At 44.3% G+C, this 17,800-nt stretch overlaps 1 protein-coding gene across 8 annotated transcripts in view; it reads left to right on the forward strand.

Annotated features, from left to right (window-relative positions):
• The window catches only part of Vps13d (vacuolar protein sorting 13 homolog D), a 243,841-nt gene that overhangs the window by 118,382 nt on the left and 107,659 nt on the right, over nt 1-17,800 (forward strand). For all 8 annotated transcript variants that reach the window (XM_063235530.1, XM_063235536.1, XM_063235533.1 and 5 more), the window contains 9 exons: nt 535-726; nt 1,027-1,153; nt 2,569-2,711; nt 6,059-6,189; nt 6,363-6,538; nt 9,121-9,244; nt 9,949-10,184; nt 13,381-13,489; nt 16,644-16,807. In XM_063235530.1, the coding sequence (XP_063091600.1) occupies nt 535-726; nt 1,027-1,153; nt 2,569-2,711; nt 6,059-6,189; nt 6,363-6,538; nt 9,121-9,244; nt 9,949-10,184; nt 13,381-13,489; nt 16,644-16,807 (1,402 nt within the window). The remainder of the gene's footprint in view (nt 1-534; nt 727-1,026; nt 1,154-2,568; nt 2,712-6,058; nt 6,190-6,362; nt 6,539-9,120; nt 9,245-9,948; nt 10,185-13,380; nt 13,490-16,643; nt 16,808-17,800) is intronic.

The following is a 17,800-nucleotide window of genomic DNA, read 5'->3' on the forward strand; positions in this document are numbered from 1 at the left end:
AATGCAATGATTCTTTTTTTTTTTTTTTTTTTTTTTTTTTGTACCAGAGCTTGCCAGGCAGGTGCTTGTGCTGCCAAGCTAAACCCCAGCCTGCATTTGCTGCTGTCTCTGCAGCTTGCAGATGAGACCTAGAGAGCTTAGAGAGCTTAGAGAGATCGTTCCACATCACACAGGTGATACGGCCAGACTGGGGTGTGAAGCCAGGCACTTTGGCGGAGAACCCTGTGCTGCTTTTCCTGTATTTCAAGCTTCAGACACAGGGCCCAGCACATAGCAAGCCCCTGATGAGCGTCACCAACACTGGTGGCTTCTCGGACTTGATCCTCGTGATGTGCTATCCTTCACTTCAGGCCTTCTCATTTGCTTCATGGTTTCCATCATCCCAGCTAGAGAAAAAAGATGGCCTTTGAGATTTTTTTACCAGATAGATTCTTAATGATTTTTCCAAAATAAATCCAATATAGTTTCGATTTTAGTTTATTTTGGCAAGTTCAAGTGAGGCTCCAGAAAGACAGTGGCTTGTACCTTCCCTAGGTGTGTCACTGGAGAACTTTCCTCTCTGCAAAGAGTTGTTGATTCCACCTGGGACTCAGAACTACATGGTGAGGATGCGACTCTACGACGTCAACCGGCGGCAGCTAAACCTCACCATCCGGATTGTGTGCCGAGCAGAAGGGTCCTTAAAGATCTTCATTTCCGCCCCCTATTGGCTCATTAACAAAACAGGTATGCCGAGAGGCTGTTCAGGACCTCTGGCACTGGTCATGGGAATTTGGATATATTTGTTCAGCTAAGTGAAGCCAATGCAAATAGATGACTTCAGCAGTCCAAACTGCTAAACTCTCCTGCCGCCATAATCCATGCTTCATCATGGTTAGAACTGTCCTGGCAGATAATGGACTGAGCCCACTAAATAAACTCAGTTTACACTATTTTTCCCCTGGGTGGTTTTTTTCATTTATCATTTATGTCTTTCACGGGTAGACTGGGTGGGATCGATATAAACTTTTCCCCTCCTTCCTAAAGGGTTACCACTGATCTTCAGACAGGACAATGCAAAGACAGATACTGCCGGCCAGTTTGAGGAGCATGAGTTGGCCCGAAGCCTGAGCCCTCTCTTATTCTGCTATGCTGACAAAGAGCAGCCAAACCTGTGAGTACGGTTATTTATGGGAAGGGGAAATAAGCTTCTAGGCAAGGGGAGAAATTAGCGAAGGCTATAATATATCTGTGTAAGTAGAAATATACTGTAGATAACAATCCTGACTTGGCAGAGAAGTAGAACCATGACCTAATGGGATTTGGGGGATCTAATTTCTGTGTTATTTGATACTAAAAATAAACCATTTGTTGGTTTATAATGAGAACTAGTTTTATTTTACAAGTATTGAAGCAGTTCTCCTACTCAGAACTGCCAATGGAGAGAAGCCTACACATTCCCCATCTCTGCCTGCAGTTTCCCTTCCCCTGGGAACGTTTAGCACAGCAGAGGGACTGGCACGAAAGAGGAGCCAGCCTGGCCCTGGGGAAAGCCTTCAGCCTGTTAATCCAGCTGGGGCTGTTTGTAAAAGGTTTTGAACTCCATAGGGTACCCTTGGGTGTTTCGTGGCAGGGAAAAAGAACAATTGTGAGGATTAGGTGACATGTCTTTTTAATGTGTACAGGCACATTACTTTTGTTTTGGTTTTGACATTCTGTTTTTTGTAGGAGTCTTCTAACTTATATCCGTAATGCAAAGATAAATGGGCGTGTTTCATACACTGTTATCTGTAGAGTTCTGCTGAGAGCGCAGAGGCTGCCTGTCAGCAGTGTGTTTACCGAGGAGGGCGGCTGCGGGGCAGTGCTGGAGTCAGTCAGGGTTCTGGCTAGTGTAGGAGGCACAGCCAGCAGCCTGACACGGTCAGCAAGCTCAGTCCCATTTTGTTTCTGAAAGGATTTTGACAGTCTGAGGTCTAAGACTTGGCATTTGTCACAGACTTTATCTTATCCGTGGAATTCACAGTTCCCAAAGTGTTTCTGTGTTGACCGTCTCATTGGATGCTCCCTGCCCCACCCAGTGTTTCGAGGAGAACAGGAATTACCACTATATTTTAGGATGAGGAAACTGAGGCTCAGGGCGAGAATCACCTGCCCAAGGGCACACTGCTCGCTAGTGGCAGAGCCGGAGCGAGCACACATTCAGGAGCTGGTGCTGGAGTCTGCCAGCTGCACAGGGCTTTGCCAGTGTGATGTGTTAGTCCTTAGAAACAACGCACTGTAGCTCTGTATCTTTACCCACTTTGATCAGGCTCATTTTTTCTTGAGTCTTTGATTTTTAGAGGAAAAGCAGAAATTGTGGCATTTCCTCAGTGTCACTCTCATAGAATCCCGATGCTCTACAGTGTGTAGAGGGAGATGTCAGTGCCTTTCATGCACCATTCTGTTTTGACCCCCAATTAATCTTTTCGCTGTGCTTGGTAATTACGTGAGAGTGAGGGTGAGTGTCGGTGATGGAGCACTTCCTGATCAGAACAGGTAGATAAGACTTCTTGTGGGTGAATGTATCGTCTCTGCTTTTCTGCCCCACAGCTGTACGATGAGAGTTGGAAGAGGGATTCATCCGGAAGGCATGCCGGGCTGGTGTCAGGGCTTCTCCCTGGATGGTGGTAGTGGTGTCCGAGCCTTAAAGGTCATCCAGCAAGGAAACCGCCCGGGGCTGATCTATAACATCGGTGAGTTACATGTGGGGCAAGGGGAGGAGCCGAACCACTGGCCAATGGCCTCAGCCTTGCAGGACACTGGCCCAGTATTTTGGCCTGGTTGCCAGCACTGACTTTCTCATTTAACAGTGGGTCAGATATCTGTTCTCTGAATGCTTGGTTGGTGTCAGCACAGCTCGATTCTCCCAGGGATCTGAGGAGCCACCTAAGCACTGCCATTTTGAGCTCTGTTTCACTGTTTAATTTCAGGCTCACCTGTGTCAGGAAAGTATCAGTTTGGCTTGACTCCTTGTTTTTCAAGGGAATAATGGGAACACTTAGAATGGTTTTCAGTCTCCAAGTATTCCCACGCATTCATTAAAATCCGCAGGCTCTAAAAGGGGCAGAGCATTGTTCTCTCTGAAACTAAAGCAGAGAGGTTAAGTGATTTGGCCAGATGTAAAGGGGATGTCTGGGTTAGAAGTAGGTTTAAGATAGGGGGGCTGCACATTTGAAGCAGAAAATAGTAAAACGCGCTTGATGGTTGTCATTAGAAGCTTCCAGCTCATTGGCTTCTGGAGGTAGAAAGGGCACGGGAGGCACCGTATCCCTGTGCTTCCAAGGCCACTTGAGAACCTGAAAGGGTTTCGAAGGGTTAGCGCAGTTTGATTTAAATAGGCCTCAGGGTTAAAGTGTTAGCAGTGCCTCCTCCTTGAAAGGTGTAGTTTCCAGGGGCCTCAGAGTCGTGGCGAGACTGGAGTGCTGGAATGGCTGTCACACAGCTGCTGTGGTGACCGAAATGCTGTGTTAGCACTGCCCGAGACAAGAGTCACTAACCACACGTGGCTGCTGAGCAGCTGAGGGCACTTTCCTGAGAAGCACAGCAAGCAAAGCTGAGGACGTGGAATCTTTCAGTTTAATTTAAATTTAAATAGCCACATTTGGCTCAGAGATGCTATATTGCACAGTACAAATATAGACAGCCACGCTATAGGAAGAAGAGCCGAGAGGAGAGCATTGATGTTCTCACCCAGAATCCTGCGCACAGCTGGGGGCGTGTAGAAGGGTTCTAAGATTTCTTATTCAAAGAATCTTTCGAGTGTAGTTTCCTTTTCAGATTGTTTAAGACATGGATTCATATTGATGTTCTTGTGATATGTAAGCTGCCTCCTTACAGCTAGTGTTAAGATTTTCTGAAGAAACAAACTTTATGTGATCCTCTAACTAAAGATACTTTTCCCTCACATTTGTTTGCTCCACCCTTTGAATAGGAAAGTACCACTTCATGCTGGGTTTGGCCTTCTGCGGGGGTTTCTTGCCTCTGATACATTCTCCAAGACACGCTGTATAGATCAGCTGGAGATGTTAGCAGGCACAGCTTTTGGGAACAGGGAGGAGAATGGAACTTGTTCCGTTAGAGCAGTTGCTACAAGAACCCTTACGGAGAAGCAAAGGGAGCAGACCAGTTCAAAGCGTGCAATAGTTTCATGTACGAATTTCTGTGCTAAGCACATTGATTAAAACTCACAGTGTATGTTTTTAGGACAATACTGCAGTTTGGATTTTGTCCTATTACCCAGGGGAAGGAATGAAAGAGTGGGCTAGGTAGGTCGTTGTAATGCTTGAGTTTTATGAGATTTGGAAAAATACCAGGGCAATTTGGGGAATCTCTTATTTGGACATTTTGAAGAATTAGGTAGCCACGTAGCCATCTATCAGGAACTTTTTTTTTTTTTTGGTACTGGGAATCGAACTCACAATCTTATGCTTACCAGGTAGGTGTGGTGCTGCTGAGTTGTATCACCGGCCCAGTGTCAGGATCTTTTAAAGCATGACTATAAACTGAAAAGCCAAGGGCGTCTGGCCATGTATCCTCACATGCACCACCAAAGGAAGTGGTTTTTTCACTTTGATCTTTGCAGTTCTTGACTTACTGTGGACTGCCAGGGCAATCTAAGATGAGACAGAAGACAAAACACCCCCCCCCTTTCCTAAAATTGAGTCTGTACCACTGAAAGGTATGCTGGACTCTTTGTATGCCTTTTGTAGGGAGACTTTGTGTTAGTTGAAGTTTCATGACTCTTTCAGAAAACTTTCTCTGTATACCACAGAAGGAAACATGAAAGGTGCCTTCCTTACCCCAGTGCTATGTGTTGTTTCTTACTCGTTGTTCTTATGGTCTGTTCAGTCTTTAAGTATTTTTGAGGCCTATATTAAAGGAACACCAGCAATTTCAAGCCAGCACAGGCATATTGTTAACAACCAAATTCATTGTGATACTTATAATTGGTATTGTGTTGGAAAACCTAGGGTACCTGACTGTCATTTTAAAAGGCAGAGTCTTCTGTGTTTATGGCTGTCTCCATGCTTGCTGACTGCTGAGTTAGATCCTTAAATGAGTCCCATCACAGGCCAGGAGATGTGCGGCTGGAGGCGCTGCCTGGCTCTGAGTCCCAGCCAGGCTGTCTGCTAGCCGCACGATGGAGGGCAAGTCACCTAGCTTTGTGCACCTTGGTCTCCTCGTCTATGAAGTGTAGGCAATTACAATGCCCATCACAGATACTACATTTATAGCCTTTGGCAGAGGATCTAGCATATATGAAAAATTTGGTAAATGTTACTATTATTGTTTTTTACTATTTTTACCGTAAGTATTTTTCTTGTGTAGCTAGACCTCCGCTTTGAATGTAGTTGATATATATATATATATATATATATAGTCTGATTGTCTCCTTGAGTTTTGTAGTTTTAGAAATAATTATTAGATTTTTAAAGACAATTCAGTTTCATTTTTCTTAATTTGAACTTGTTGGTTTGAAATTTTCTTATTTTGCTGTTTTTTTGTAGTACATAGTAGAAACTGAAAACCTATTTTATGAATTAAAATTCTATACTATTTAGCATTTCAACTGGATTGTTATACTCAAGAAGGATTGACTGATTCAGGCAGTTCAAAATCCATCCACATACCCTAAAATTTCCACTGTATCCTGTAAAGGAGGCAAATTCTCTAGGGTGAAGTTTTATTTCCCAGGTGCAAACAAAAAAGGTGTCACACGAAGCTTTTGTAGTAATTAGTGTCATAAGCGGAAATGTGAGGTGGCCAAACCTGTATGAAGTTGCTGCTACACTGGTAAGCCCTTTGTGAAGGAACCAGAATTGTGGGGCTCTTGATATTGTCCCTGAGAGTTTTGAGGCTTCAGTGGGAATTAGGGATAATAATGTGTATGCAGTTGTTATTCTTGAAAGGCCTGCTGTCCTCTCTGGTGATATAATTGTTTTCTCAGAGAAACTAAGTGGTTGTGAAGTCTTTTTATTTTCGTCAGAATTTTCTCTCTTCTGGGTAATCCGGGGAAATAAATGGTTCTTGTTAATTGTAGGTATTGATGTCAAGAAAGGCAGAGGTCGCTATATTGATACCTGCATGGTCGTCTTTGCCCCCCGCTACCTGTTAGACAATAAATCATCTCACAAGCTCGCATTTGCACAAAGGGAATTTGCCCGGGGACAGGTAAGGAGTTTTGCTTTTGGAGAATAACTTATTTAAGAGCACGGTGAAGTGTAAGGCCCTGGCTTCTCTCCCATGCAGACTGCTCAGTGAGTGAGTAAGGCTCAGTAAACCTTGGCATCTTCCTGAAGAGCTGAACTGACTTGTTGACCAAAGCCAGTGGTCCTGTGTTGCAGGGAACAGCCAATCCTGAAGGCTACATTTCCACCCTGCCTGGCTCCAGCGTGGTGTTCCACTGGCCTCGCAATGACTACGATCAGCTGTTATGTGTCAGATTGATGGATGTTCCCAATTGTATTTGGTCTGGAGGCTTTGAAGTCAACAAAAATAATTCTTTCCATATCAATATGAGGTAAGCTTGAGGCTCTAAATACAGACAGAAAGGAGCCTTGTTGGAGGTGCAGTAATATAAACAGCAAACCCTCACTGCTCTTGCAGAGATATTTCTGGCCCAGACAAAGTTCTGAGTGAGTGTTTTGATGGAAAAAGTGAAAAAGGCTCTTGGCAGTTTTAGCACAGTTAGCCGCTGTGCAGAGGACTGTGGTCGGAGTGGCTGAGTCCAGCGGTAACGCTGCACTTACGTAACAGCTGGCTGCGGTTCTGAGAAGCCTGTCTGCATTCAGACGGTGACACTGATTACAGAGGTGTTTGTGTAGTCTCACACATTTACATACTCTTCTCTCATTTGGGGCTTGTCCAGTAAATCCTCTGGCTTCCTAAGACCAGCCCAGGGACCCTCAGTTTCTCGTTAAGAGAAAGCAACCAAAATGTAGCCTCAACTAGTCCAGGAAGACTTAACCTTTTTGCCTGCTTTTATCAAGTGCATTTTATTAAATTTTATTTTATTTTACTTTATTTTATTTTTGGTACTGCTGGAATTGAACTCAGAGCCTTCGAACAGAGCTAATCTCTAGTCATTTTTTAAAGTTTTAAAATTTGAAACAGGGTCTTTTTAAGTTGCCCTTAGACATTTATTTTTGTTTTTGTTTTGAGAGAGAAGAATCCTGCTGTGTTTCCCAGTTTGGCTTCAAATTCCTGGGCTCAAGTGGTTTTCCTTTCTGCCCCAGTCTCTCATGTACCTGGGTCTCGTGTGCCTGGCTTTAAAAAACCAAAACCAAAACAAAATATATATTATATATACACACTTATATATGTTACAGATTTATAATACATATAATTGTGTTAAACACACACACAAGATAAAACTTACCAGCTTAGTCATTTTTAAGCACATGGTTCTCTTTTCAGTGTACTCACATTTGTTGTACAATCTCAGTCTCTTTTTCTTTTGCAAAACTGACACTGTGATCCATTAACAGCAAATCCCCCTTCTCCTTGTCCCTGGCACCTGGCGGCCACCACCGTGCTCTGTGTCTCGCCTGCTGCTTTGTTTACCTGATGGCAGGAGAATCACGCAGCAGTTGTCCTTCCTGCATGGCTTGTTTCACTTAGCTAACTCCATTTAGTAGCGTGTGTCAGGGTTTCCTTCTTTTTAAGGCTGAATAATACTCCACTGTCTGTGTGTTTGTACACTTTGAGCATCTGTTCACCTGCTGATGGGCTTTGCATTGCTTTTTCCTTAGGTTATTGTGACTGATGCAGTGATGAACCTGGGTATTTAAATACCTGTTCAAAACTGCTTTCAGTTCTTTTGGATGTAGACCCTGAAATGGAATTGTTGGATTGTATGGTCATTCTGATTTTGATATTTTGAGAAATTACCATGCTGATTTGTTTTTTCTTGTCTTTTTGAGACAGAGTCTCACTATGCAGTCTAGGCTGGCCTTGAGCTCACTTTGTAGCCCAGGCTGATCTTGAACTCACCACGATCCTCCTGCCTCAGCCTCCCGAGTGCTGGGGTGACAGGCGTGCACCACCACGTCTGGCAACCATGCTGACTTTCATGGCAATTGTAGCGGACCAGGGTTTACGTTTCTCCATAACAGCACCAACATTTGTTGTTTTTCATTGCCTATGCTTTTGAAAATAACCACCTAAGAACAGGGGCACTTTCTCGAATAAATACTATTATTCCCTACTGAAGAAATTTAAGATGGATACAGTGTTTTCTAATGAACTGTCATCATAGATAGAATGCATATTGAAAGAACCTCCACATCCATACCTGTCCCCAGTGTGGGGTCTGGACTGGGACCTTGTGTCTTATCCTGGGATGTGCACTCTGGCTGTTCTTTCTTAATCTAGAGTGATCCTGTTTTCCCCTTTCTGTCATTATTGACATTGACATTTTTGGAGATTCCAGTGGCTTCTGTAGAACGTCCTCTGTCAGGCCTGGGGCCAGCCCTTCCTGTAAGAGCACCGCCCAGCAGGGGCTGTGCGTTTCCTGTTGCATTGCATCTCGAGGCCACCCGAGGGTGGCCCATCACTCAGAGCTCACTCACTCACTGGGTTATGATGGTATCCACCCGGGCTCTTTATTGTAAAGTTGTTTTTCTTTTTTTGTAAAGAGGACTAATCCATGGGGGATCATTTAAGACTAAATATTGTTTCCCAGAAGCCTGTCACTGGAAGTTTGATCTTTTTACGTAAATCATTTATTACACCGGTGGGGGCAAAACGGTGATCTTCTGGTTTTCTTATTTCTTCATTTGTTAGCTAAGACTCTTCTGTAAAGATGGGTTCATTTTCCTTTCACTCGAGGATAGTCTCCATGTACATGTATGTACCAGCACATGCACATGCATATGACACACGTACTTCTCTACAGAATAGTAGCAAATCTTAAGAGATGAAGGAATTAGAAAAATGACCAGTTGGTGGTTGTGCTGTCAACATGGTCACCTCCCCATGGCGGGACTGAGGCTCAGTGGGGTTGGACAAGGTCTGTGCAGTGCCTCCATTACGTGGTGTGTAGGGGGAGAAAACCTGCAGCTCCCCCCCTTTTGATGCAGCCTCTTGTTCCGTGTTGCACAGGGATACCCTGGGGAAGTGCTTCTTCCTGCGAGTGGAAATCACTCTCCGCGGAGCGACCTACAGGATCTCCTTCAGTGACACGGATCAGTTACCCCCTCCTTTCCGCATTGACAACTTTTCTCAGGTACCAGGTGGAGCTGAGAGCCAGTTGGGCTGCTTCACGTGTTGGGGGTGGGGTGTAAGCTGCCTCTAAGATAGAGGAGCGGTACGCTGACAGGAGGGCATGATAGCTCGGCAGCCCGAAATCGTGCTAGAAATCCTCAGCATCTGGAGCTGGTTTCTGCAGCTGTCTTAATAAGCATCACGCATCACATGATGCCCCTGGTTAGTCATTCCACGTGGGTAGAAGAAGGCATCAGAGGATCTGGTGAACGTGCAAATGGGCAATTGTGTTGGGTAGAGACAGTGAGCATTACTATAACTCATGCAGGTAAAGCCGAAATGGAAATCATGCGATTCTCTGAGTGAGAGCGTGGCTTAGAGTGTGTGACTCCCTAAAGCCCGATCCAAACCCTTTCTTCGCTTCTGTGCTCAGAGTGTAAGCACAGGAGCCTGGGCTAGGACAGGTGCACTTGGAGACCTGCTTCCCCGTGATCTTCGGCAAGCCTCCCGCAAGCTGTTTATCTAGAGACTCTCCCTTGTCCTCCAGTCGGTGGGAGCTTTGGAATTTGGGGCGGGTGGGGGAAGATTCGAGGGGGTGAGGCGATGGGCCTCGCCTGCCTGCCGTGTGTAGACTTCACTCGGGGAGGAGCTGGCACTTAAGCCTCCGGAGCCCTGTTCACTTCCTAGTCAGAGAACGTCTTTTTGTTCTCTGCCCTCATCCTGCAGGTCCCCGTGGTCTTCACGCAGCATGGCGTGGCGGAACCCCGGCTCCGAACTGAAGTGAAGCCCATGGTGTCCCTGGACTATGCCTGGGACGAGCCCAGCCTGCCGCCATTCATCACCCTGACGGTGAAGGGGGCGGGCTCCTCCGAGGTCAGCTGCAACATGAACGACTTCCAGGATAACCGACAGCTTTATTATGAAAATTTCATTTACATTGCCGCCACATACACATTCTCCGGGTAATTCTGGATGAGTCACTCTTCTCATGAAGTAGCAGAAGGGCCCCTATTAACTGGCTTGAAATTGGAAGCAGTTTCTGTGAGAATAAGCTGTGGCACATTTCTTCATCCTTTAGCAAACGCTAGGTCAGGAACTTAGAGGTCCGTTAGCCTAAATCCTTGTCTTTTGACTAGTATAAAGTTACCCAAAGAGGCAAGACTCTTCTTTCTAAAGACCTCCCCATTAATAATATTTAGTAATTTCTGCTGTTACATGTTATCTTTATATCTTAAATTTCTCTTGTGTGAAGATAATTTTTTTTTATTTCTTAAACTTTCTTTGTCTTTATTACTCTTTTGGCTGCTTTTCTTTTCTTTTCTTTTCACTCTGCAGTTCAGGCTGGCCTTGAACTCACTCTGTAGCCCAGGCTGGCCTCAAACTTGCAGTGATCCTCCTGCCTCAGCCTCCTGAGTGCAGGCGTTACAGGCCTGTACCACCACGTCCAGCTCATTACTCATTTGAAGCTGGCTAATCTTCATAATTGTTCACCATGATTCTGACTCCCGCCTCCATTGAGAGAACTGATTAATGAGAGGCAGAAGGGTTGATCTTAGGATTTACCTGAAGCCAAGTGTAAGTGACGTAATTCCATTTGCTTTAAGATTGTAATCTTCCAGGCCGCTAGAATAGTTACCTTTGGAAAACTCAGGTGAAGCATATTGAGCCTGTTCTAATTCTGCTGTTCATTTGGCACATGAAGAATTTTTAACCCTAGGCTTTCAAAAAGTGGCCATTCTACCAACTTGTAAATGCAGCTGTTTGAGTGCCAAAGTTACAGGGCCATCTTTATCTGTGAAGAAATGGGAAATAGCTGAATCTTTAACATGGTAAATATCAGTCACTTGATGAACAGCACATTGAAAGTCACGTTCCTTTCAAAACTGTTCTGAATAATTTTGCACCCTGAATGAAGTTCTTATTTGTCCTCTCGGCCCCAGAAGGACCTGTCTTTGTGTTGCCCTTCTTGCTTGCCTAGAGTTTGGATTTCAGGAGCAGTAGGTTGGCGCTGCAGAGGCGGCCCTTCTTCCCCTTGTCTGTTTCCGTTCCCTTTGGTAATGACGTGCTGGGGTGTTGATCTTGTTATAAGCCAGCCAGTAATGTTTGCTGGCTTCTCCTTTGTTTGTTTTTGAAGATTATGTCTCTTAACAGTGTCATGTGCTTAAGGTTGCACCTGCCTGAAAACCCAGCCCTGACCCTGGTTGGTAGCCAGCTTGCTCCTGTTCTGTCAGGGACAGCAGCTACTAAGCTCCTTAACTGAAGGGTCCTAATGGAGGGTTAGGAGCTCGGTGGGTGAAGTGACATGGAGCAGGGGAAAAAAGAAACTCCGGGGATACTGCTGTGCAGAATCTAACGGGAAGTGTGAATACTCCCGATGCCTAAGAGTTGAACAATCTTTTAAAATTTTCTTTAAATCGAGGTGAAATTTATACAACGTAAAGTATTGTAATGTGAACAGTTCAGTGGCATTCAGTATATTTTTGATGTTGTTGACTACCGTCTCTAGTTCCAAAAATCTGTCACTCCCAAAAGAAATCCCAAATTAATCAGTTACCCCATGTTCCCCTTCTCCCAGTCCTTGGGCACCACTAAGCTGACTTCAGTGGTACAGATTTACCTGTTCTGGCTACTTCTACTTCGTGGAGATGAAATCGTGTAAGTGGTCTTCGGGGTCTTTACTTAGCATGGTTTTTGAGGTTTAGCTATGTTGTAGCACGTACTGGTGCTTCCTTCTTATTATAAAAAGTATTTACTAACACGTCGTCTTATCAAGAGAAGGAAAAATATTTAATACTTTTTATGGCCAAGTAATGCTCTGTTGTAGGTATAGTGTTGTCTGTTTGTCCATGCATCTGCTGGTGGATATTGGAGTTGTTTTCACCTTTTGGTAATTGTAAGTAGTACTTTTTGAACATGCCAGTACACATATTTGTTTGAGTACCTCTTTTCAGTTCTCTCATGTTAATACCTAGGACTAGGATTGCTGGATTTTGTGCTAATTCTGTGTTTAAAGTTTTGAGAACCTGGTGACTGTTTTCTGCAGTGGCTGAGCCCAGAGTTCCAATTTCTGCAAATTTGTCCCCAACACCAGTATCTTACTTATTACCTCTCATTTTACCCATTTTACTTGGTGTGAGGTGGTTAGTTCATTTTGACTTTGACTTGCATTGTTTCTTTTTTATTAATGTGTGCTGTTGTACATTTCTTAGTAATGAGTAACGTTGCACATCTATTCCTGGGTGTATTAGCCATTTGTGTATTTTCTTTGGAGAAGTGTCAAGTCATGCCCTTTGCTTATCTTAAAATTACCTTATTTGCCTTTTTATTGCTGAGCTGTGAGAGTTCTTTATGTATTCTGGTACCAATTCCTTATCAGACATTGATTTACAAATAGTCTCCCGGGCCGTGAGCTGCCTGTTTTCTTCCGGCAGCGCCCTCTGCTTGGCTCCTGCTGGATAGTGGAGGCTGCCTTGGACTCACTGTGGGACTCGGCTGATTGCTACAGATTCTCCTTGGAGAAATAAAGTTTTCCAGTCTGATAACATCTGGTTTTTTCTTTTTAATACTTATGTTTTATGTCATGAAGACTAATTCTAAACTCTGGACTTATGAATATCTTTTGAGATAATAATGTAAATAATTCCCCACCAAACACCTTACAGGGTGGTGAGGCTGACAGATTCCCTCAAGCTCAGGATTTTAAAGCCACAGAGAAATGCGATAGATCAGATTGGGGGAAGGTAATTGTTAAGCCTGGATTTCATTGCATCAAGGGATTTGTGATTTCTTGCCATCTTGGGGATGCAGTGATGCCGATCTGCCTGGCAGAGTAGAGCTAATTGTTGATCCCTTAGACTGTCCACCTCGGGTTTTGTTTTTATCCCCTTCATTCCCCTCCCCCATGCCCAGTGAGCCTTTTATGTCTGAATTTTAAGGCCTAAATTATTAAGAGAAGGAAAAATTGGCATGTGTCTTCTTACACTGAGTCTTTGACGCATGCAGGAAAACAATACAATCTTAATCTTTCTACTCAAGTCCGACTTTCTCCTCTGTACCTTAAGAGATGTTCTTCTTGGGTAGAGGCTTCATGCATTTGCTTGTGAATGCTTGCACATGTGTGGTGTGCATGTGTAACATTCACTCATTTGTGTATCCTAGTTTGCATGAGGGAACAGGAAGACCTGTGGCCTCTAACAAGGCTGTTACCTGTGCAGAGCTCGTCTTGGATGTCTCACCAAAGACTCAGCGCGTCATCTTAAAGAAGAAGGTAAGAGCTTAGAAACTGGAATTTAAAATAAAGATTTTGTAGCATGGACAGGTGCTTAGATGTCCCTCTCCCTCCCTCCCTCCCTCCCTCCTTTTCTCCCTCCCTCCCTCCCTCCCTCCCTTTCTCCCTCCCTCCCTCCCTCCCTCCCTCCCTCCTTCCTTCCTTCCCTCTGTCTTTCTTCCGACAGGGCCTCACTGTGTAATTCAGGCTGCTTTGAGCTCCTGGCAAGGCCCTTATTCTTTTGGAGAACCTTTTCCTCGAATTTGTAGTTGGTGTTTTTCACTGCTTTATTTTTCTGTTGTAGTACTTCCCTCATCTTTTCCTTAAATTGATTTTTTTAAAAAAGTCACACTGACTAATATCCCCTTTTGTATTCTTGTTGCTAAACCAGCATAAAAATGGACAGAAATGTCAATTTGACCATCTTTTCAAGTGAGTTTAGGGAAATGTTTCTACCAGTGGACCTAGATTTGGAGAGAAAGGCCAAATTTGGAGAGAAAGACAGTAGAAAGACTGGTGATAAATTGTTGAAATTGACAGGATTTGGGGGACACAGAGCCACAGAAGCTGCTCTCAAGGGAGGGGAACGGCAGCTGTAATCACACATTTTTTCATGTGTGACTACTTGTACATGTACAGTGTGCATGTACTTTGAAATACATTGACCTGAGTAATGTCTTCAAAGAATTGTGTGTAATTTATGTCACATAATTCAAGGTGAGCTCCGACAGAAGATGTCTCTTTAAAGTGGTATCCCATGCAGTGGCTCTGTAGCTTGTTCTTAATTTGTATGGCTTTGGCTTTGAAGATATGAAGCTCTTGACAAGTTTTTGTTTTGTTTTGTTTTTGTCGTTTTGAGACAGAGTCTTACTATGTAGTACAGGCTGGCCCTGAGCTCACTTTGAAGCCCAGGCTTGAACTTGCAATGATCCTCCTGCCTCAGCCTCCTGAGTGCTAGGATTACAGGCGTGTGACACCATGCTTGGATTCTTGTCAAGCTTTTAATTGGCAGGAGCCAGAATAACCCTTTATCCCCCAACTCACACAGCCCCTGTGGACTTGTGCATTCCTTAGTCCCACGTAAAGTTTTGGGAGGAACTGGAAGGAGGATGTGCACCTTGGCCTTTAAATTTTGGTGGTTTCCAGCTTATGAGGGGCTTGTGCACAGGGCAGGTGGTGGAAGAGACTGTAGGAGGATTTGGTCTCACCTGGGCATCTGTGCTTTTGACTGACAGTCTGTCACATCTGCAGGATACTGGAGAGACGGCCTGTGTTGGTTCAGTACTGTTCATGTTGTATTCTCTTACTATGGACAAAGTGGCAGGCACATGGCGATGAGAGAGGGAGAAGCATGGCCCAATTTCTTCTCCCTGTAGACTCAGGAGCCAACAGCACCCATTAGAGAGAGCATCATGCCTTTCTCAGTTCGTGTTCTGGCACAGTGACTTTTGTTCTTGTTGTTTTGGGGAGACAGGTTCTTGTTATATGGTCCAAAATGGCCTTGAACTCACTATGTAGTCCAGGCCAGCTAGGTGTAGTGGCTCATGCCTGTGATTCTAGCTGCACAGAGGCTGAGGCAGGATCACAAGTTCAAGGCCCACCTGTGCCACATGATGAGATCCTACCACAAACTAAAATTACAATGGGTTGGGGCCGTAACTCCCTAGCACACATAAGGGATTCTGTCCTTAGCACACAGGAAGAGGGGTGGCGGTGCTCCGGTGTTTCCCATCCCTCTCTGAGCTTCATATCCTGCTGACCTCCCAGGTGTATTAGAAAGACTAAGATGACATGCACAGTGCTCTGCTGAGAGATGCAGTAGGGCTAATAGCATAGCAGATGGCTGGCAGGTCATACTCCTGCCAAGGGTGTGCGAAGCAGCCTTTGCTTGCTGCACCGAGGAGCTGAATTTCCCTCTTTGACAGATCGGTAAACAGGAGCTCTGCAGAGATCTGGTAACTTATCTGAGCTAACTCTGTAGAAGCCGTGCAGCTGGGCCTGAAATCCTGGCATTCTCACCATTCACTTTGGTGGTTGCTACTTTGGAGAGCATAGGATGCTAAATGTATCTTTCCAGAACATGGGGAGAATGTGAACGAGGTGTGGGGCCCTGACTTGCCTGTTGCTGTGCGGGGGCAGCTCCCTGATGGGAGCGCGTGATCCGATGGCTCTAGTTGGAGGAGAGGTGTCCCTGAAATGCTTGTGCTAGGAAGGTGGCACAGTAGAGAGGCGAAGGTTCAGGCTCTCGAGTTAGGCTGTGGAGACGGAGATCTCAGTCCCAGCACCTCCTCAGTCTGTGGCGTGGGAAATTCCTTCACGGAGCTTTGACTTGCGTGTCTATAAGTAAGCGTTGTAACAATGTCTGCCTCGGTGGATCATTTTCAGGTTAAGTGTGCTATTGTGTGTAACTCCCTGGGACCAATACCTGGCACATAATATATTTTTAATAAGTCTTATTATTAGTTCTAGTATATAATGGATTGCTTAAACTTTTATGACTCATCTGGAAGCCTTACTGCTGTTTACAGTATTCCTGAGGAGAAAATATACTTAAAATGAATGCCAGTCAAACTGGTAGAACATTAGACGCTAACTAATTTAGCATTCAAATATAATCAACTTGTAAAAATTGGAAGCCATCCCTGTGATATGCTTCCCTTCTGCACCCTGGGGAGGGATGGAGGACCTCTGGTAAATTCAGGGTGTCAGCCAGTTGCAAGGAAGACCCATCACCAGATTCCAAGAACGTCACATACTCCTTAGCAAACCAGGTCCTTCTCTAAGGTGAGGTGCCCAAGAGCCACCGTCTGGAAGAGCGGTGAGTGGTGGCAGAGCTGCAGAGCAGGTCACCCTGCCATTTGTTTCTAATCTTTTATACAAGTTAAAAATGCTAAGTGTATTAAAAAGAGTAAATTAAAAATTTATTTGTAATTTTGGGTCGTCTGGCTGAAAAGTTGAGCAGACTTCATCTGGCATGCAGCATCACAGACTAATAGCAGCGTACATTTAGAGTGAGCCTTTGCAGGACGTGGAAATGTCCGAACACATTTCCTCCCCCAGCGCCCCCTCGGCACTCGGAGCAAGCCCCTGCAGTGAGGAGCAGGCGTGGCTGCACATGGTGGCTCTTCCTATCTTCTGTGTCTCTGCTCAACAGGAGCCAGGCAAGCGTTCTCAGCTCTGGAGGATGACGGGAACAGGAATGCTGGCCCACGAGGGCTCTGCGGTTCCTCACAATCCCAACAAGCCCCCCGCCACCTGCTCCACCGAGGGCTCTGCCATCCTAGACATTGCTGGTCTTGCCGCAGTCACGGACAACAGGTAACGTTCTAGAGGATTCGTTTTTGTTTTTGTTTCTGGTACAGAGTCTCGCTGTGTAGCCAGGGTTGGCCCCTAACTCATGGCTATCCTGCCTCAGCCTTCTGAGTGCCAGGATTATAGGCATATGCCACCACACTTGGCTCAAGAATTGTTAGGTTTGTAAGACTGAGTGACTGACTGATTGACTGACTATAAGAACTGGACCTGTGCAAAGGCATTTTACCACTGAGCTGCATCCTCAAATTTTATGTATTTATTTATTTTTAAGTTTTGTGTCAGGGTCCTTAATAAGTTGTAGAAGTTGACCTCGAATTGTACCCTTCTGTCTCAGCCTCTCAAATAACTGGAATTGCAGGTGTACTACCATGCCCGGCACATTTGTATCTATATTTTTTTCAATGACAAAAACCTGTGAAATTCCCAAATATGAATTTTGTATATTTCACTTAATTTTTTAATTACTACAGTATCCATGCTGATATTAAGAAACATTAATACAAAAGATCTTATGAAAAGTATTTCTTTTACCCAAATTTCCAGTCTATCCTTTTTCCCTAGTAATGAAATTACTTTTTAATAAAATCTTCTTTTGAGAACAGAGATTTAAGTTAATAAGAGACTATTCAAATGACTTTTCATGAGTGGTTTATGAATTCATATCAGCCTTTTAAATTTAAATAAGTTATTTTATTTGCCTGTGCTTTAACGTCTCCATAAAATCAGTTAATATCTTATTTTCTTCCAGAAAGAATTATAAGTTAAAACACAAAGTAAAAATATTTAGAAATAAAAAAGATTTGAGTACACATGCTTCAGGAAAAGAAAAACTTGTGTAAATATTTTAACACTAAATGTATTGAGGTACCATGAGATTAATGTAATTTACCTTTAGCTTATACAATTACAAGAGGTGCTCAAAGTGGTGGCCACGAGTTTCCACACATTGATTAGTAGGGCAAACTGCTGCTCAGGTGACTTTGGTCATTGAGATTG

Source organism: Cavia porcellus, unplaced genomic scaffold (assembly GCF_034190915.1).
Source record: "Cavia porcellus strain 051 isolate PalLab524CR breed Dunkin Hartley unplaced genomic scaffold, mCavPor4.1 scaffold_25, whole genome shotgun sequence".
NCBI classification, from domain to species: Eukaryota; Metazoa; Chordata; class Mammalia; order Rodentia; family Caviidae; genus Cavia; species Cavia porcellus.